At 32.6% G+C, this 22,377-nt stretch overlaps 2 protein-coding genes across 2 annotated transcripts; both read left to right on the plus strand.

The window, feature by feature from the left end:
• Positions 1-16,360: 16,360 nt before the first annotated feature.
• On the plus strand, positions 16,361-19,189 carry LOC130985217 (alkaline ceramidase TOD1-like). The gene is made up of 4 exons (XM_057908053.1): positions 16,361-16,677; positions 16,752-16,952; positions 17,349-17,912; positions 18,619-19,189. Exons 1-4 carry the CDS (start codon positions 16,425-16,427, stop codon positions 18,945-18,947), a joined length of 1,347 nt encoding a protein of 448 aa, XP_057764036.1. The 5' UTR covers positions 16,361-16,424; the 3' UTR covers positions 18,948-19,189.
• Positions 19,190-20,886: 1,697 nt separating this feature from the next.
• Positions 20,887-21,336, plus strand: LOC131024794 (uncharacterized). Its single transcript, XM_057954331.1, has one exon. It carries the CDS (start codon positions 20,887-20,889, stop codon positions 21,334-21,336), a length of 450 nt encoding a protein of 149 aa, XP_057810314.1.
• Positions 21,337-22,377: the final 1,041 nt, after the last annotated feature.

Here is a 22,377-nt window from a genome sequence, read left to right on the forward strand (position 1 = left end):
CGGACGCGCCAAACTCTCTCGCCTTCGCCCCGAGTCTCTGCTTCGACGCACCCCGGGTCTCCAGCGTTGGAGATACTCTAAGAATGTTGTTAAATCTAAATTTCACGAAGATGCGTAAGTAAATAATGTTTTGATGAAATGCGGGTGGCTTTGAATAATTTTTGTTTTTGATCCATTAGAGAATAATTAATTAATTGATGTTTAATTAATATTTTGGGAATATTACATTAACACCAACACTTACCACGTCAATTAAAATTTTCGTCGCAAATTTAAAAAGAGGTCGAAAATAGGACTGCTTATTTGGATATTGGGTATTGGTTATATTTGAACCGAAACGAAATCCATCGGTTATCGGGTAACTGATACTCGATATTTGGCTAAATGGTACGGTTATGGATATGAGTATTGAGATTTTTTGGTTATCAGGTATAGCCGATAAACGATCGGGTATACCCGATTAACCGATTTAATAATTTTAAAATTATAAAATATAATTTTGTTAATATAAATATATTTAATTTGATATTTATAATATAACTACAACTTTACATGAAAGGAAATGTATAAATTTAAAAATTAATAATTAAATAAACTTATAAATAGTCAAATATAATAGAACAAGACTTAATATATTAAAATACCCACTTCCATAATATGTCTATTAAACTATAAACTATTAAACTCTATTAAAGTATTACCTCAACTCAATGAAATCATTAACTTGTTCATGTAATCATCACACGAGGAATCGTGAAAATGAATTGGTTAAAAAAAATTATGCTAAATGGTTACCCTCAAATATAGCTAATTTTTTTTATTTTTTTTATGGTATTTTGGTTACCCCTTTAACCGATCCATATAAACGTCCCTTTTAACTGGTAATCAAATACCGTTTGAATTTGGGTACTGTTATCCCTTGGGTACGGTTATCCCGTACCCGACCCATTCATCACCCCTAGTCGAAATGGTTCATAGTGGAAAAATCATGATAAATTAATTATTATACTAAAATTAGCTTCAAAAAAAATATTATACTAAAATTAAAATTCGTATGTAATAATTCATGTAGTGTAAAAAAAAAACTATTAATTAAGTATTATTTTTTATATGTCAATATTCCAATAAAATATGTAGATAAGTAGAAAAGTAAGTTGCGGTAATTACTGGGCAGATACGTGAGTACATTTTTATTTCAGTAATTAAACAGAAAGTAGGCGCACGTGAAAATACGGTGCGCAAATTCAGTAAGTTTATTTGAGTGGTCAAATTTACCTTTTAAGGAAACCGATATTTTGTTCAGAAATTTTAGCTGTGCTACATTAATTTCCGACATTTAGGGTCATTTCAAATCACCAAAGATTCGCGTTATTCACCATCTTTTTTATGTAGGGCAAAAATATAATTGTAATGAACATGTGAAAAGTTTTATAGTGGGCTTCCTCCTTATTTAATAGGCAGGCCCGCAAAATTGTCACCATGTGTTTTATTGGTTGATTTAATTCTTAGTTTTAATTACATTATGGATTTGTTGTTTCTTTTGGGGCACCACTTGCTTGGGTTGGGCCCACTTAAATAAAATGGGACCCGAAACGTAAAATCATTTGATCAATCGCTACCCGTACCGCTCTCATTCATATTCGGTTTTGGTAAATTTTTAACTTCCTCAAAAATGAGAAAAAATAGTAACGACATTTTGTGAAATATACTCCATATAGGTGTATTTATATTCTAGCTAGCGTTGCATAAGTGCAATGCGAATATCTTACTCCCTCGGTCCATCAAGAGTGTAACATTCTTGGTGTACACGAATTTTAAAAAAATAATTGATATATGTGTATAAGGTAAAAAAAAAAAAAAAACAAGTGGTTGTACGTGGTTGAATTGTGGTGGAGCCATAAAGAAATGAATGGTTGTAACTAAAAGGAGAAAGAGTTACACTCCTAGTGAACGCCCGATCGAATAATTGTATTACACTCTTTGTGGATGGGCGGAATGTATGATAAGTTATGAAATTCAGTTTCAGCGTTATAGGACAATTTCATTCTCTCTCTCATTTTTTGTTTCTTTTTTTCTAAAAAATGAACAATTTCATTTGCAATAACAATATGCAATATGCATCTTGTATTAAAAATTATGATAAGACATTTAATCTGATATATGATATATAAAAAAACAAAAGTGAAATATAAAAGTTACTATCAATTAAAATTTGAGATTAACTTAGAACAAATTTTTAAAATTAATTTTTTGAATTTATTTTAACTTAGAAGTACTGAAGATTTCCTATTTTTTCGATTGATCAATTTTTAATTTAGTTTATAATTGATGGTTTTAACTTTAGTATATTTTTTTAGGTGGGTCTTCAACTTTTATATTGAGTTAGATTATTCCTCTCTCATCGTGGCCGAATGATAGCCAAATATAGCATGCCCGGTAAAATTTAGGTTTTACCAAATACCTATACACATATAAGGAATAAAAACTCTCTTTCTGTGTGATTTAGAAATCAATGAAAGTCCTAAACGCATTTTACTATATAAAATACATTACTATATATACAGCAAAGCACTATTTAGCTGGAAAATTGATCTTGCCAATCCATCTAGTGAATATATATGAACCACACTCGTCATGATTTTTTTTGAAAAAAAAATCATCAGGCTGCACACAGACGAGACCTATATATCACATTAAGGTGGAAAATATGTATACCACATGCAGGGGGATCTATATATCACATTAAGATGATAAATATTTACACCACAAGCAAGCAAGATTGAGTCCAATATCTCTCATAAAGGAGAGTGTTTGGGTATCTCAACTTTGCCACTTCAACTAGATCTCATTGACCAATGCTTCATAGTTTTTAGTTTTACACTGAAGATGATTTGAAAGCTTGACGAAAAACTTATATGCATTTATTTTTTATTGACAATATATATATTAACTCTATATATAGAGTATATATATTCGCTCTTAAATCTTAATGACACCTTGTGATGAAGTGAGTATTTTTTTTATCCAAATATTTTAGGTTGAAAATAACGCTTGTATAGATGCACATAAACATAGGTTCACCCAAAACACATCGAAAACATAGAAAAAAAAAAGAAAAAAAAAAAGAAAGAAAAGTAGCACTAATTTATATTTTTCAGTTATATATAGAATTAATTGCATATAAATTGTTAAAATCTTAACAAATTTTTATTTTACACATCAATTTTAAAAATTATATTAAAATTATTTAATTATTAATTTTTCTATGCATACTCGCCAATTTTTCAGCCAAATATGCTCGATTGACATAAATATATATGATTCCATGAGATAAATATGAAAATGAGAAAAATAGAACAAATTCAATATCGTATAATTAGATGAAAAGATATCGTTTCAAGCACAAAATTGGCTATAAATTAGAAGAGTATGCAAAATGAAAAAAAAAAAATAATAGTTGAGTAATTTTAATATAAAATTTAAAGGTGTACAAAAAAAGTATTTGTTGAAAGTTCATTTAATTTATATGTAATTAACTCTTATATAAATAAAATTGAAGATTTATTTGTAAAAAAAACTTTTATATATTATATATAAGAATGCGCTAAAATAGAAACTACTTTTAAAATATAAAATAAAAATCATTTGCAGCTCTTAAATCATTAAAATCTATAGTTGATTTATTACTTGGATGAATTCCAAGTATTGGGTTCAAATCCTATAGGGAGCGAAAATTTTAATTTTTGAAATTCAAACGTTTATACAACGAATTCATACGTATTCTACATAGAATTTAAATATCTACACACGATTTTTCAAAGATTAAATTTCAACCGTTAGATTATAAATAGATCAATGTTGTAAATATGTTCATATTTTATACTCTAAGAGAATGAGAACGGGGAACCATTCTTAATCTTTGGATCATCAATATCAACGGTGGATGCATCATTTTGATGGATGAATGCACCGCATGGGTTCGAATCTTCGAGTGAGCGAAATTTTTATTTTTTTTTCATTTTTTTCCAATGCAGTTAATTGTACAGCGAATGCAGTAACGTTACACACCAGTGCAGTGTTCTTAGTTCTCATTTTAAATTGCGATTTTCGACCTTTAAAATAAATCTCATTTTAAGATATAAAATATGAAGTATTTTCAGTCTTTACATCATCAAGATATACGATCGATTCATCACTTTGTTTGATGAATTTAAAGTACATTGAGTTCGAATCCCAATGCAAGCGAAATTTCTAATTTTTAAAATTCAGATATTTACACACCGAATTCAGACGTATTCTACATAGAATTCGAGCATTTGCGCTACGATTGCCTAAAGATTAGATCTCAACCGTTATATTATAAGTATATCAAACAATATAAATATCTTTCTAGTTTATATTCCAAAAATGGTCTATATTAATCTAACAACTCTCTCTCTCTATATATATAATTTACATGCTTTTCAAATAGTAATCTGAAGAGTAAATAATCTGTTCTAGATCATTAATTTTGCAATCGATAGCACATGATCAGAATATCTTGACTAAAACAAAATATAATTTGATTATGAATAGCATAAAATTAAATTGAAAAGTAAATAGTAGAGTATGAGGCAGAGAAGAGAAGGTGCATGGCGTCCAGGTGTGCATGCAGAGAGACAGGTAGCCATGCACGTACCTTGAATTTCTTACGTAGCATAAAATCTGTTACCCATCTTTCATTCATTTAGAATGTAGTTAGGCACAGAGATTTATGAGATGAGGATATCTGCATCACGTGTGAGGCACCATCTCCACATAGGGTGTGCCCGTGGCTCTCTCTCTCTCTCTCTGCGCACCCACACAGAAGAGAAGAGAAGCTGTTTTGCATTTTATGATCATCGTTGCAAATTTATGAAAAAGACACCACATAATTGTCTACGCCAAGTTCCAACTCGATATGCTTTCCACCATAGGACACGTCTTTTTCTAATATGTTGACTATTCTATTATATCAATTAATCTATCTATTTATATATATAGTATTCACTATTCATCATGCGGCGTCTTCTCTTTTATTTAATAAATTTGTTATGAGAAAATAAAAAATATAATTTTATATTTTTAGGGTGCGCGCGTTTTCAAATTTGACCTTTACTCGTTTCTCATTTTCACTATAAATGAGGGATAATATTATCACACCAAAAATAGAGGGGTAATATTATCCTTGGCACTAGTGGCGGATTCGGGCCCCCTCCCAATTTTTGAGTTTTTTTTAAAAAAATTAATTTTAAATATAGATATATTAAGTGTACGAAATGTTAAAAAAAATTGCTTCGGGGGCTCCCGCCCTCGAACCCTGTGTAAATGTCTTCAGACGTCGTAGATCAATAAATTCAACCCCCCCTCTAACCTCAAATCCTGTATCCACCCCTGATCCTTAGCGTGATAATATTATCTCTCCTTTGTAGTGAAAATGAGGAATGAGATAAGGTTCAAATTCAATTTTGTAGTGATGAGGAGTGATATGTGCAGAGTAGGGAAATGATGCAAATCAGAGGAATCGACTCCACCAGCGGAATAAGTATGGCAGAGGAAGCGTACTCGTCAGAGGAAATTAGCCTCGCCAGAGGGATCTTATTCACTAAAGGCATCTTATACACCAGAGAAGTCACCATCGCCAGAGAAGTCACCCTCGCCAGAGAAGTCACCATCGCCAGAGAAGTCACCTTCGCCAAAGAAGTCACCCTCGCCAGAGAAGTCATCGTCGCCAGAGAAGTCACCCTCGCCAGAGAAGCAGCCTTCGCCAGAGGAACTACCTTCATCAGCGGAATCGCCAGAGACGCGGAAGAGTTCCCGCGTGAAGACAAATTTACCGACATGCCCCTCTATCACGCTAAGCGCATGCACCACAGATGATTTTACTATTTTGCCCTCCTATGTAGTCTATAAATAGAACCTGAGCTCGTGCATTGTAACTACGCTATCTCTTATTTTCAAATACAACAGCTAGTTTTCTCTTGAGCTCCGGTTTTCCAATTGTTTACTTTGCTTTCTCCGATCATCTACACTAGGTATAATCACGCTTATTACTCTTTAGATTAGGTGTTGGTTTATAGTTTCACCATGTAGGAAATGATGGAAAATAAAGGAATGATTTAAATGGTGAAATTTTGTTTATCCCTCATTTTCCCATGATAAATTTACAACTAAAGAGAACGCACCCTTAATTTTTTTTTTTCCTTATATTTTCTATAAAATAGAATTCTATCATTTTTCATCTCTTCTTTCGCTCAAAGGAAGAATAATATTAATCTTTCATTTTTAATGCGATAATACTATCCCTCTTTGAAGTGAAAATGAGAGTTTTTTTTTTCTTTTTTTCTTTTTTTGAAGTGAATAAGAGATGAGAAAAGGTAAAATTCTCTTTTGTAGAAAATGAAAAGGAATTTAAAAGAAGAAAATCTTGCTATCCCTCATTTTCTTATCAACTAAAGAGAACACACTCTTAAAATTAATTATTAGTTCTATTAATTAAATTTTACTCATTTATACATTAAAAAAGTCCTATTATATATATATAGTTCCAGTGACAGTCCACCCCATGCCCTTTTTTGTGCTTTGTGAAGTATTATAAAAAGATTCCTTCGAATTTATACATAGATTCTTATACATATTTTTTCGTAAGGTACATCGTTTTGTCGTCTTTGTATTGATTCCTGACACTCCTCTGTCATCGTCTTAATAAAAATAGTTGAGTGTATTGTTAGAGGAGAAGAAGGTCCATTTAAAAAAAAGTAATAATTATAATTATAATTAATTATATTATTAGTGAAGAAAGAAGCTCATCACGTGATAAAAAAAAATTTAAAAAAAAAATTATGAACATTCTAAAATAACAAAAATAAACTATTTTTATGAATTATCGAACAATAATTAGTGGGACTGAGGGCTATATTAGGAGGCTATATTAGGAGGCGGATGTACAATGGGCCAGGGACACTGGGCCTTTATAAATGATTTTTTTATTTTTATTTATTTTGGATATGTATATTATATAAGAAAAAACTCTCTCTGTGTCTCCCCCTTTGTTATAAATTGTTAGAATTTTGGAAATTATCAACTCTTAATTTATTCTTTGTTATCAATTTACGTATTTAGGTTCCATGCTAGGGTTGAATTTCTTTTTGAGAATCCGTGGTGGACATCTAAACTCAATATTTGAGTTTTTGTAAGCGATATTCTTTACTTTGATACTTATAAAATTATTTATGTTGTTGAATTGTTTTTATTATAAGCAAGAAATTCCACATTCCAGTGCAGTCAAAAGTGATATAGTGTTGTGTTGATTGACACGCAAAGGGCCCAAGGCCCAGATATTTATGAGATGGGCCCATTCCTCTTTATTTTCACGTGATGGAATTATTTCTATTGGCCCAATATCCACTTGACCACGTTGCTCTCTCTCTCTCTCGTGCCGAATTTACTGAAATCTATTTATGGGGTATCGGGATTTTAAAATTATTACTCTCCTCCGTCCCATGAAGCAACACCAAGTTCTTTTCGGCACGAAAAATAAGAAATTGATATTTTGTGTGTTAAGTGTGGTGGGTGAAAAAATGAAAAAGTGAAAAAGTGAAGAAGGTGAATAAGAGTAAATTTTTTGCTACTTTTAGAAACTGGTCTTGCTTCGTGGGACAGACCAAAAAGAAAACTTGGTCTTGCTTTATGGGACCGATGGAGTATTTACTAAGAAACAATAAGAAATATATGGTCTTTTATAAATTAAAAGATTGAAAACTTATACTTCCTCTGTCCCGATTTTTAGCATCCATTTGAGAGTGACACGAGTTTTAATAAAGTGATTGGATGTGTTGTAAATGAAATAAGAGTCCCATCTTTTTTGGGAGTATTAAAAGAATTAAAGTGAAGTAAGGGTATCACCCACTTTTTTACTAAAAATAGAAATCGATACTAAAATACGGGACGATCAAAAAAGAAAAATTGTATGCTCCCTCCGTCCGTGATATCGTTTCTATATTGTGGACGGCACGAGTTTTAAGAAAAATGATGGATAGTAGTAGATAGTAGTAAACATTGTAGTGAGTTTGGGCCCACAATAAAGGTAAAAATATAAGATTAAAAGAATAAAGTGTTATGTGGACCCTACAACTATAAATGAAAGTGAAAACCATATCGCGGACGAACCGAAAAGGCAAATGTGGAAACGATATCGCGGACGAATGGAGTACTGTTTTGAGGGATTATATATATATTACCTACGGAGATGATATACGTAACATAAATCACAATTATAACTATTATTAACTTTATACTCCGGAGAATATATTTTATTTTATTGTTATGTTAATACATTCTACAAAACATGATATTAATATAATATATAATAAAAGACATCTAAATCAAATATATCACATCTTATTTCATACCGTATACCAAATGAGTCCCTACGTGTATAATGACTGGTCTAGAAATTGTCGATATAGAAGCTCAATTTGTTGAAGTTCTTGTATGTGTGGAAGATACCAATTTTGATTCATGTATTTCATTCGTGTTGTTTATTTTATAGATTCTTACAATATATGTATAGATGTCAATTTAGCTCGAAACTTATGAATTAGCTCGAATATATCGATAGTTTGATAGGGTAAGGGCTGAATATTTTTAATCAAGAAAGTTACAATGTTAATAGCTTGTAACCAAATAGCCCACCCGAGCCCCATAGAGCAGACCTGAAATGAGTGAATTGACATGTTTAATAGTTATTTGGTTTTCAAACTTCATTACTTTATTACTATTTAAAGTTAGTTAGAATACGATTTTTTTTTTCTTGATGCCTGTTAATGTATTTTGTCATTTGCCCATATTTTTATTCTAACCCTAATCATTGATGTTTAGATGTTAAAGGTAGAAAATGATAATTATTTAGAAAAAAAATATATGTATCCTTATCTCTCTAAAAAATACTACTATATTAAATATTATGTAACTTAATGTTGAAATGACATTCATTTAATGTGGGTATTCGTTTATTTAAAAAAAATATGGATATTCGTTTATTACAAATATAGAATTATTAAGATAAGTATATTAATAATTTTTTTAAAATAAACTTTCGAGCCCGAATTGTCCGATAGATTAACCCGATTGTTTAAAATTAAGATCGAGAATTTTTAGCACGAAAAAAGTGTCACTCGAATGACCCTTATTGATTAATCCGACAATCCAATAAAATTAGCCAGTACGGCAATATCTGAGCAAATTGACCTGATTGGTTATATATAGCGAATTCATACGTGTTCTACGTACATTTTTTTTTTTCCATAATTCATATCTTTATACAGCGAATTCATACGTGTTATACGTACATAAAATTCATACGTTGAAAATTGTTCTTATTTCTTACTATTTTAAGAGATGTTCTCACAGTAGCCATTTTCTATATAAATATTTGTATATATTCTCTGCACGTAAATGTTGATTCCATACGTGCTGCCATTAATATATATATACAGTTTAACCATAAAGTAACAATTTCCTACGATTTATTACATTAAAAATATTAAAATCATAAATTATAGATTCGATCCGAACATACAATTTAATTTTTTTCAAATTATAAAGTGATGTCCTTCCTACCTTTTAAATTTAAAGGACAAATCTTTAATCAACAGAATAAATCTCATAACTCTTTAGGTGTTTTTAATGGGTATTAGTACGGTTCGGTTAACCGCCAATTTTTTATACATAAAAATTAAAATTTACCAATTGGTTCAATTATGTACAGTATATTTTTAAAATATGGCATGAAATTAATAAAACAACAAAAATAAATTCATGTGTGTGGAAAAGGAAGAAGGCGCGGTTGCACTTGGACAACAATTGGGATATTGCTATATATGGACGTAAGGCAATAAATAATAAAATAAACTAAAGGGTTTATTGCAGTACGGATCACAATATTTGATCAAAATAATAAACTAGACATTCACAAACTTTCAATTTTTGTATAAAGCCTTCTCTAATTTATAATAATAATAATAATAATAATAATAATAATAATAATAATAATAATAATAATAATAACCTTTCAATTTTTGTATGTGTGTGTTTAGGGGGTGGGTAAGAATCCCTCTCCATAAATCAAGAATTCCACGGTGTTCTTAATTGCAAGGAGGCCTCATATGCATCGTATGAAGCCCAATATTCGTGAATCATTCGTGATACTATAGTTTCTTCTTGGGCCTAGCAGGCCGACTAATGAAAATATATGGGTCGGCCCATCTAATATATATACATTTTATCAAACCAATTTTTATAAAGGGTTTAAGGTGCGGATAGGCCCATGTAGTATAGGCCATTATAGCGTATTGCTTCCCTTATTTATTGTGTGTGCAAATTACCCCCTAAAGTTCGAAAAATCGTTCCTGTCCTAACGTCGTAAGTTAATGTTAGTTATTTTTTTTTAATTCGAATTCTGGGGCCCACTTGTAATATTTTAATTCGAATCATGTTCCCACCGTCTTATGCTGCTGAAAATGGTTGGTTTTTTTTTTTTTGGCAGAATCCCGCTTTTGAAGTAGAAAAAGCAGAGGAGGACAAGAACCAATCTTCATCGGATCCCAAGAAAGCAAACGACATCTTCCTTCCGGAGCTGGACGATTTCCCTTCGTCCTTTTTCGATTCGTATCTTGATTTTGAAGTGTCCCACATTGGATTGGAGATAGCGGCATGATCCACTTTATATGGTGAGGCAACCATCTCCCTTATAAGGCCTTTTAAGGGAGGAATGGGTCCAATATCCATTTCTAACATGGTATCAGAGCCAACCCAATCCAATGATGCCCCCCCCCCCCCCCAATATCGTTGTCAACAGATGGCGTTTGGGATAGTTCACGCTGCGCGTGCGAGGGGTGTATTGAAGTGTCCCACATTGGATTGGAGATAGCGGCATGATCCACTTTATATGGTGAGGCAACCATCTCCCTTATAAGGCCTTTTAAGGGAGGAATGGACCCAATATCCATTTCTAACAATTTTGAGGCCCTCAGCGGTTGGTTCATGGAAGGAGGCGGGGCGGATATGGCTGATTTGGGAGGAGAAGTGGTGGATTTCGAATCATTGGGATGTGAATTAGTTGATATCAAGAAGGAATTTGAGGTTTTCGGCAATGCGATTTGTCTAGGGGATGAAAATGAGGAGGGTTCGAGTGTGAAGGAGGCGGAGTCTCTGTGTGGTTTAGGGCTTGAAGATGGAGAGATTGGGGCTTTTGAGATATGTGGTGAAAAGGGTAGTGAGAGAATGAGTGTTGAAGGAGATGGATGTGAGAGAAACTTGGGGGATTTAGGGTGTTTGATTGAGGAGCAGCTTGGGAAAGTGAGCTTAGATGGTGCAGCAAAAAATCCATGTGTTCTAGTTGTTGATTTGATGAGTAATGCTGGTGAAGAAGTCGTTGCTGATGACGGCTCTAAGTAGTTGTGATGGCATGAAGAGTGATGGTGAAGTGGTGGGAGTTGGTGAGAGGGAGAATAAGGTTGATGAGAGTGGGAGAGGTGAGGTGTCTGAGGATGCATGAGAGATGGTGGCGAGAAGAAAGGCAAGAACAAGGAAGGTAGTGTTGATGAAGAGACTGAAGCAGAAGATGGTGAGATTATGTTATCTGAGTTGGAAGAGATGGTTGCTTGGAGTGATGCTGAAGATGATGATGATGGTGGTGGTGGAGGTGGGCCGATCAAATCTAAGAATGAGCTCAAGGTTCGTGATTGTGTGCGTGTGTAAACAGAAGGAGAAGGCGGTGATTGTACCAGCGAGGAACATGATTCGAATTAAAATATTACAAGTGGGCCCCATAATTCGAATTAAAATAATAATAATAAAAAAAATTGACTAACGTTGACTTACAGCGTTAGAACGGGAGGGTTTAAAATGTACGCTTTTTCGAAGGTAATTTGCACACACAGTGAATAGAGGCTTATACTACAGGAACCTGATCTCCACCTTAACCCTTTTATAAATGCATTGTGACATAATTCTTGTTGCATTTTATAAATGTATTTACATTCTTACGTTTTTCATCTTCACATATTATATAAAAACTATTTTATTTGAAATTGTGCATATATAATATATGAAGATGAGAAATATAAGAATTCAAATATAACTATTGTAAAATTCAACAAGAATTATGTTATAGTACATTTACGAAATTTGGTTTTCATTTCTTTTAATAACATTGACTTTTATTTGAACTCCTCCCTATATATATACTAGCATTTGCACTCGTGCAACGCACGAAAAATATTTTTATATTTTATTATATACTCCCCCCGTCCACGAAAAAGAGTCATGTTTCCCCTCTGTTTTTTGTCCACGAAAAAGAGTCATGTTTCACTTTTTATACAATTTTACCCTTTTTTGATTTATCTATTTACTTGATTTGCCATTCATGGACCCACCACAATAAATGATAAACAACCTTTTTTAATTTATTCATTAAATCCTAATCTTTCTCTTTAATTGAATCTTACGCATTACCCCAATATCTTCCATTACTATTTGGTCAATCCATTCCTAATTTCTTCCATTCTTTTGGCAAAATTCTAGTTCGCCAACCATTTTTGCGCCGCCTCCCTCATGTGATTTAAGGTAGCCGTCGTTTCCCTCTGAAACCCCAAATCGGAGTTCATCGCGCCTCCCTTCGACGGAGTTATTTTCGACGTTTTCCCAAATGTTGACGGCGACCCACACTCAATCAGCAAGTCGCGGGTTTGGCCGGCAATGACGAGGAGATTCTGCTCGATTGAGGCGATTCCGGTGATCTCATCGAGCGTGGAGGAGGCGAAACCCCCGGAAATCCCAAATCACCGCCTTCCCCAAATTGTCGGCTCCTTTTTCAAGGTTAGGAGCCACATGCACTGCGCGGCTCGCCTCTCTTCCCCGGTGAAGAGCGCCACAACCGACCGCCCCTATCTCCGACGCAACAATTAGCAGCTGTAGGAGGACCCACCGTCGTCGTTGTCGCTCTTCACTTCTCTCTCTCTCTATAGATCCAGAAATCAGCCATTTGTTCTCAGGTAACAACGACAATCCCTTGCTGTTTCAGAAATTCCAGCGACCATGGCTGCCCCCAACTTCGACTCCCACTCACTGTCCGAATATACGACAGCCCTAAATTTCAATTTTTTTTTCTCATATTCATTTACTGATTTTGTTCTGAATTTTTTCGAATTTGTTGCTGGAATTTCCTAAAAATGTTGGTCGAATCTTTTTGTTGAATTTGTTTGAATTTATTGCTGTAATTTCTTAAATTTGTTGGTGGAATCGATTTGTTGCTGAAATTTGTTGTTAGGAATTTTCTAAATTTGTTATTGGAATCGATTTGTTGAATGTGTTAAAATTTGTTGCTGAAATTCATTTCTTGTTGGAATCGAATTTGTTTAAATTTGTTGTTGAAATTGTTTGTTCAATATTGTTTGAAATTGTTTACCCATTAATGAAGGATTAATCAATTAAAATTGTTATTAACACTACCCCTATAAATTTACTTCTCTCTCCACTTACACCTACTTTAACAAATTTCTTAAAACCCGTGCCGAGTCCCAAATGGGACTCTTTTTGGTGGACGGAGGGAGTATAAAATTGATTATCATTTGATTATTATATAAAAATTCTAAATATAATTAAAAATACTAATATAAGATAAATATATTTTAGTTTAATCTAAAAATAATAAAGAATAATTCATATTAATAAAAAATGATATTGTGAAAAAAGAAAACAATATAAGTTAAAAGATAATGGAAAAAAAATAGATTTATTCAAACAAAAAAAAAGAGGAGAGATGGGAGAGAATTTTCTTAAGTTTTAATCTTTAAATAAATATAATTTTTATATATTTACATAACATATAGTATCAAATTCAAGCTCTTGTCATGATCTTAAATTTAATTTGATATGCATATCAAATATTTTATAATTAGTTGAATTTCACAATTTTAAAAAATAAATAAAATAGAAAAATAAGAAGTTAAAGAAAAAAAAAAGATGTATAGCTTATAAATAAACCTTCAATTTTATTCTAACTACAAAATTGCCACTCAATTTTGAAATTGATTTGAAATCTATGATGCACGGATTCTTCAAAAAATAGCACAGTGCAGTATCGGATACGCGCAAGGTGCGGATGCGGGTGCGATTCGCGTGGGATTCACCAGGTGGCGAATCCCCTCAAAAAAAAAAAGGGATTCGCGAATCCGATTCACGCACCCACAAATAGGGTGCGTTTTGAGCCGTTTTGCAATTTTTTTCAATTATTTTTGGATTTTTTTGCAATTTTTGCAATTATTTTTTGGGCTTTTTTGTAATTTTTGAGTTATATTTACATGTAATTTGAAACTTTTACATGCAATTTATTGAAATTTTTACTTTACTTATATTTGCAATGCGGTTTTTTTTCATTATTTTTGGGCTCTTTTGCAATTTTTGAAGAACTTCATTATCGAAACTTTTACTTTAACTTATATTTGCAATGCAATATTTAATTTGTGAATGTTCTTTTCTTTTTTCAATTTGATTGGTCACATATAATAAAAAATATATAAATATAACAAACGTATCCTTCACGAATCGCACCCTATAATTTTTGAAAATCCGTATCCCCGCATCCGAATCGTATCGCTCCCGCACCCGCCCCCTCGCACCCGCCCCCTCGCACCTGTGCAACATAGTTTGAAATCAATTTGAAATTGAAAACTCCCTTTTTAATATCTTGTCTATATATATATATATATATATATATATATATATATAGAAAGAGAGAAATAAAGGATTCGATGAGAATGTCAAATGTGATGAAAAATGAGAATGAATCTGAAATATTAAATATTCAAATTCCATGTCTGATATTAATTTATTCAAATTTACTGTGTAAAAGAAAAATAATAAATAAGCCAGTAAAAATCGACGAATAAACCACTTGTAATGTACGAACAATAGTTCAAACCTCGATTCGAATTTTAAAGAGGGTGAAAACTTCACCATATTAATTAACTGAATACGTTACTCGTGCATTATTCTCATTTTTGGCGAAAATAGTCATTCTCATTTCTTACTATGACTTAACCCCCCTCCTCCTCTCTGACACACACACATTTATATATATATATATATATATATATATATATATATATATATATTAAATCTCTTTTTTGTCTCAATACTTGTAGAAAAATTCTCATTCTCAAGTCATGTAACATGGTTTTGTCGAGTGGGATTTTTTTGGGGGTGATTTTATGAAAAGACTAATGCTAAACAACCAGATTGTGGTCATCCACAATTTACCTAGATAAAAAATAATTTAATTTATTTAACTTATTTTTAAAATAAAAATAAGATTTAGTTATTTTATCATATTCTCTACATTGTAATTATTTTTTGTAATTTTTTGGTAACCTTTTTTTATTTTTATTAAAAAATAAATTAAATAAATCAAAATTTTCCTTATCATACTAGTGTGTGGGTGCAGGGACGGAGCCGGGAATTAAGTTCGGGGGGGCCGAGAAATTTTTTTTGGGCATTCTGTATATTTAAGGTATTTTTTTTATTAAAATACAAGCATAATATTAATAAGAACGAACAATATTTTCATAGATTATATAGTTTCAATATATCACAAAACGTTTTTTGGACATTCCGTATATTTAAGACATTTTTTATTAAAAGGCAAGCATAATAATAATAATAATAATAACAAACAACATGTTCATAGATTATATATTTTCTATATATTACAAATTAGTTTCAATACATTATAATTTTTTTAGCATTTCATACATATTAGGCATTTTTTATCAAAAGACAAGTATAATAGTAATAATAACAAACAATATTTCATAGATTATATAGTTTTAAATAACAAAATTATCCTTAAATTAAGTATATATGAGAGAATATAATAACCAAATACTCTTTTATAAAACAAAATTATTTTATAATAGGTATAAACATATATCTATATATATTTTAAAATTAAAAAAAAAAAAACTCAAAATTTGGGAGGCCCTAGCCCCCTGGCTCCGTCCCTATGTGGGTGGCCATAATGTGGCTGCATAAATTTATTGTTATGAAAAATATGTTCCTATCAAATAGTAGCAATTTTATACTTTATATATACATAAAAATACAAATATTTGATTGTATTTAAATTCTTATCTGATTCGAATATATCCCATGCAGAGATCAACCGAGCGTTACCTGTACGTACGAATTCTCGTGATGCGCGCGGCAGCACACGTAAAATTAACAACTAAATTAATACTCCATATTTGTATTTACATATTTATTTTTTAGAATAAAAAAAAAAGAGGAAGAAAATTGCATATGATATGATGGTGTATTATTCCCCTAAAAGTTTGCATAATGGTTGAATGGGGAAGATCGCAAGCTTCTCAACGCCACTCCTCTTCCAATCAAAGCTCCTCTGCTTCTCTCTCACCTTCCTCTCCTTATCTCTCCTCTTCGCCGCCCGCTTCACCTTCTCCGCCACCAAATGCATCTTCCGCTCCTCCCCCTTCGACCCTCTTCAGGGCCCCCTCTTCTTCTACCCTCCCTCCTACGCCCACCACAAGCACCCCATCCCCACCACCCGCTCCTCCTGCAAATCCCCCATTTTCTTCTCAGGTACAAAACAAAAGATTCCCTTTTTTAATCAAATTCTACATCTTCTGCATTAAGGGCTCCCCTTTTTTCCCCAGATTATTGGCAGGTTTTGGATGAAATCCGCACAATCTCAGCCCCTTCGCCGCCGCCGCCGCCTCTCAGATTCCTGCAGAGAAACGCCCCCACCTTCGGAGGGAATCTCAGTTTCCCCCAGAGATTCTCTTATCTCAAGCACGGCGATCGTGGATTCGGAATCCCATGTGGATTCTTCAAACACTTCCCAGTTTCCAGCCTCGGTTAGTTTTTTATTTTTATTTGGATTAATTGCATATAAATTACTGTATTTTCAACAAATTCTCATTTTGCATATGAACTTTAAAATCCTTATTAAAATTACTCAACTATTAATTTTTTCTCATTTTGCATATTTGCTCATTTTTCATCGTGGTAGCATGGCATAAATATACTCGCTTGACATGAATATGCTTGTGTGGCATAAATATGATCATGTGGAAAAATAAAACTGACGATGCAATGTATAGTTGGATGAAAACGACGTCATTTCAGGTCCAAAGTTTGGTCGGAAAACGGACAAATATGCAAAATGAGAAGAAATTAATACTTGAATAATTTTAATAAAGATTTTAAAGTTCATATTCGTTTGAGTGACGGCGTTAGTTTCGCCGTTACAGACCGCGGCGCGATGGAGAAGTGCAGAGGGGTGGTGGTGGTCTCCGCCGTCTTCAACGACCACGACAAAATCCGGCAGCCCATGGGCCTCGGATCCAAGACCTTGGACCTCGCGTGCTTCTTCATGTTCGTAGACGACGCAACTCTCAACAGATTGCGCTCCGACAATTTGATCGCGCGACGGAAATCGTCGGAGAAATTGCAGATAGGTGCATGGACGATCGTGAAGGTTTGGAGCGGGCAGCTGTACGAGAATCCGGCGATGAACGGCGTCATTGCGAAGTATTTGGTCCACCGCCTCTTCCCCAACTCCAAATACAGCATCTGGATTGATGCGAAGCTGCAGTTGGTAGTTGATCCGCTCCTCTTGATTCACTCGCTGCTCATCAAGGAGAGTGCGGATATGGCTGTGTCCAAACACCCCTTCTTCTTGCACACCGTCGAGGAGGCCGCCGCCACGGCCCGGTGGCGGAAATGGCCGGATGTCAACGGAATCAGGATTCAGATGGAGACTTACTGTGAGCATGGTCTGCAGCCATGGAGTTCAGACAAGCCTTATCCCTCAGGTGAATTAAACTTAAAATGTTGCTTTTATATCATGAATATGTTTTTGAATGCCTAATCATCACTTTCCCAATTGCAGTTGAGTAGTTTCTAAGAAAAGCTTTTCTTGCTTTGGAGCTCTCTTTGGCAATTTGTGCATGTTACTTTTTTGCTATCTCTAAGGGTGCGTTTGGTTTGGTGTATGTAATAGATAAGACTGATAAGATTGATACGATTGGATGGTGATTAAATAATTCATTCAATTTTGAATTGATAAATAATCATCAATCACGGGCTCAATCATGCAAATCAAATACTTCATCCGTCCCCAAAACAACTTCCTGAGTAGCGGACGACACGTATTTTAAAAAGTACTAATTACTAAGTGTACTGATAGTGTCAAAAGTAGCGAAAATATGTTATAATTAACATTGAAAATGGTGAAAGATTGAAAAGTAAGAATAAATAAAGTATAAGTAGTAGTGGGGTGATGTCCCAAAATGAATAGGAAGTTATTTGGGAACGTCCTAGAAAAGAAATATAGGAAGTTATTGAATAGACGGAGGGAGTACTTAATCAATATGAATTATTTTATCAATCATGTTTTATCACTCAAATCAAATGGCTGTTAATGGTGAGTTGTATCACCAACTTTGGAAAAATAAATTATTGAAGAAAGAAAGATACATATATATAGAAGTTGATGCATGTTGGTTTATGGAAATGCAGATGTGCCAGACAGTGCTCTGATCTTGAGGAAACACAGTGTGCCAACAAATATGTTTTCTTGCCTAATATTCAATGAGCTGGAAGGATTCAACCCAAGAGATCAACTCCCCTTTGCATTTGTGAGGGACAAAATGAGGCCAAAACTGAGACTAAACATGTTTGAGGTGGAAGTGTTTGAACAGGTTGCAATAGAATACAGACACAACACCAGAATCAAACACAGTGGTGGGCCCAGATACAGGGCTGCCACCTCAGCTCTGTTTGCCAATGAGACCTCTGGGAAATGTGATGCCTATCTTTTAGATATGTGGGGTGAGCCCCATGATTGATATTGTTATAGGTTTTTCTTCTGTTTCAAGATATACAAAAACCAACCAGCCAAACAGGTCCTTGCAATAGAAAAGCTGACCAAAGGTAGAATTGGTTGCCAGTGGGCAGAGGCCAATCATATGTGCTACTTAATGGTGATGGGTGAATTTTCATTTCTTTCTGATTTTATACGCGATGAACATTTCAGCGAATGATTCGTTAATGTATTTTTATATTCCTATAATAGAATTTACCTTATGTCTAATTACCAGTTTTGATTTTTACCTTAACTTTTATTCATCGAAAATGTTCATCGCGTGCAAAATCAGAAAAAAATGAAAGTTAGTGTATTTAGAGATAGAATTTTAAGTACATATTTAAAGCAAGAAATATGTGAAAGTTAATGTATTTTGACGCTATTAAACCCTTTTAAATAATGCACTATTCGTATTTGGGGATAAGTTTGGGGATAAGTTTGAGTTTGTATGAGTAATCAGATTTGAAATGAATCTATAAATCACAAATTTAAGATTAATATGCTGCAACTCATACTTTTAAAGGCTCAAAACAAAACAAAATAATAAAGTTTTTTTTTTGAACACTAGTTACACTACGAAGGTATCCATTCGAAATTGTTATTGTGGATCTTAATCCGAATCTTAGGTTGTACATTTTTATTTCAAAAGAATAAAGAATTTAATTAGTTGATCTTGATTTTACCAATATGTTGTGGGACATTTTTAGTGAGTTAGTAATTCCGCCTCTGTAATTTGCTAGTATTTCGTATTGGGCAATTTGATAGTAGTTTTTTATTTATTTAATATGATTAATAGTATTTGAGTATTAACATATTCTAGAATGTGGGGTTAAGTTTGTATACAATTTAAAATTAAGTTAATGTCTAAAAAAAATTGGGCCCTCGTTTCAGTTAAGTTCATTGTCACTTAGCATTTTAGAGAGTACAGGATTCTAGAACGACAAGTTATTAGATACCTAATGAACATTAAATTATTTTGATAAAGAACAATATAAGGTAATAATATACTCCATTAATGTTTGATTAATATCACTTCCATTAATGTTTTTTCATGCTAGTTAAATTCACACATGGTATAAGATGAAGAAAGAAATTTAGTGCCACAAATTTATTAGTTTAATATTATTCTTCACTTTTATACGGGATGAGTAATCACAATCAAATATTCAAGTATTTTCTGTCCAAAGCGGATCCAAAAATTTATATTTATGGTGAAATAAATAAAATTGAACGGCGGAAAATGCTACACGTCACCGCAATGACGATAAGAATGATAGAAATATTCAAGTAAAAAAGAAAATTATTATTATTATTATTATTATTATTATTATTATTATTATTATTATTATTATTATTATTATTATTATTATTATTATTATTATTATTACTCAAGCTCTCTTCATTCGTCTATAATTAATAAGAAAAGGGAATTTTTTTTTACTATTATCTGTATATTTTATTTTCAATTATTTTTCTTAATTTTTGTATAAATTCCAATCAGTCTATATATATGGGACAAAGGCAGTATTATTAATTTTTAAATATTTCACAATAATATTTGAAAAAAAATAACGTACAGTTTGTACCCACTTACCCCATGCTAAATTTGCTTCTATATTCACATCATATTTCATTTTCTATTCTAATATCATCCATAATTGGATGATATATTGGATGACAACTTTTTCATCTACAAACACTGATGTAACGAAATGGAAATACAATACCATTCGCCAACTATAATTACCTCGTTTAATTTATTCCTATTAAATCGAAAAGGCACCTACATATTAATAATCAATAATCATAAATGTCCATGTACTATACAACCGAACTAATTAAAAAAAAGTAGTAATAATTAATTCACGACGGCACAAAAATGTATAAAACGAGAAACAAATTAAACAAATTAATCAATCAAAATGTCAGCAACGGCTAAGCAGATCGAAGCTCAGCGCGAGAACGCCGAGATCCACCACGGCTCGGCGGCGTGCAGGCAGAAGTTTCTAGAACTGCTGGAGGAATTCTCGGTGCCGCTGTGCGTGTTTCTGATGACCGAAGTGGAGGGCGCGGAGCTGGTGGAGTTCGGCTTCAACCGCGCCACCGGCTTCTTCTGGCTGCGGCAGAAGGCCAAGACCCAGCGCAAGATGAGCAAGACTTCCACGCTTTATTACGACGTCGAGGTCACCGGCTTCATTGAGGAGCGCCGCCTCTCCCAGATCGTCGGAGTTAAAGGGAAGGAGTTGCTGGTTAAGCTTCCCATCTGTGAGATTATTGTTGGCTATCCCACCGCCGATAAGGTCAAATGCGTCGCCGCCGCCGGCATGTCCCGCGTCAGCCCCCTCACCGACTACCAAAACGCCGCCAAATAGATGCGCGCGTTGGAATTTGCAGTACCACCGTGTACCACTCTTAATTTATCTATTTTATAACTATATTTTATAAAAATAAAAAATATTATTATATTATGAACTCTAATTAATATTTATCACTAAAAATTGAAAATTTTAAAAATTATATACCCTAACTTTGAATTAATGAACCTGAATAATCAATTATTAATTCAAATAAATGTAAAAAAATAATTAGAAATAAATCCTAATTGGATGAGTGAACCCTTATTAATTATCTTTTTATAATATTATTAAAGCTTAATAAATTAAAATTGAAAAGATTATAATTAAAAATTATAATAGATTAATAGTAGCACACATTGGTGCACACAAAAAAGTGAGACAGAGGATCTCATCCGCGGAATTTGTATCTACACGTTTGATCCTACAGTAGTATTAAATTATTAATAATGATGAGCTAAGCGTAAAGGGTTTTCAAATTTATTACGGGCCTAATGCTTCGATTGAGGTTCAATCTCTACAACAACACTTCATGTCTCATTTTGTATTTTATGTTATTTACATTTTCTCTAATTTTAACTTTATATGTTTTAATTTAATTTTATGATTATTAGCTAGAATTTATTCCATTGAATTGGGATATGTAATTATTTTTTATCATTTAATTTCACATTTATTAACTAATAATAGGTTGATAAATTTAAAGTTACGGTATATATATATTTTTTAAATTTTAATTTCTTAAATTAAAAAATTTAAGTATAATTCATAGTATTACAATAAATTTTATTTTATAAAAATAATTATTAAAATAATAGATATAAAAATAAGACATAGTGACACACATGAAATTATAGAATACTGGATCTCACCTTTATTAATAGATGCCTAGCATGAAACCCTCTTTTTTGGGCTTAGTATTAATTTTATTGGGCAATTTTATAAATAAAACTCATTAAGAAAAATGTTGAAAATTAAGGACACAAAACACATTAATCCTTATACAAATATTTTTATTATCCTTTTAATATCTCCATAGCCCATTTGATGTGGGTGATG

The sequence above is a fragment of the Salvia miltiorrhiza genome, chromosome 5, assembly GCF_028751815.1.
Source record: "Salvia miltiorrhiza cultivar Shanhuang (shh) chromosome 5, IMPLAD_Smil_shh, whole genome shotgun sequence".
Lineage (NCBI taxonomy): Eukaryota > Viridiplantae > Streptophyta > Magnoliopsida > Lamiales > Lamiaceae > Salvia > Salvia miltiorrhiza.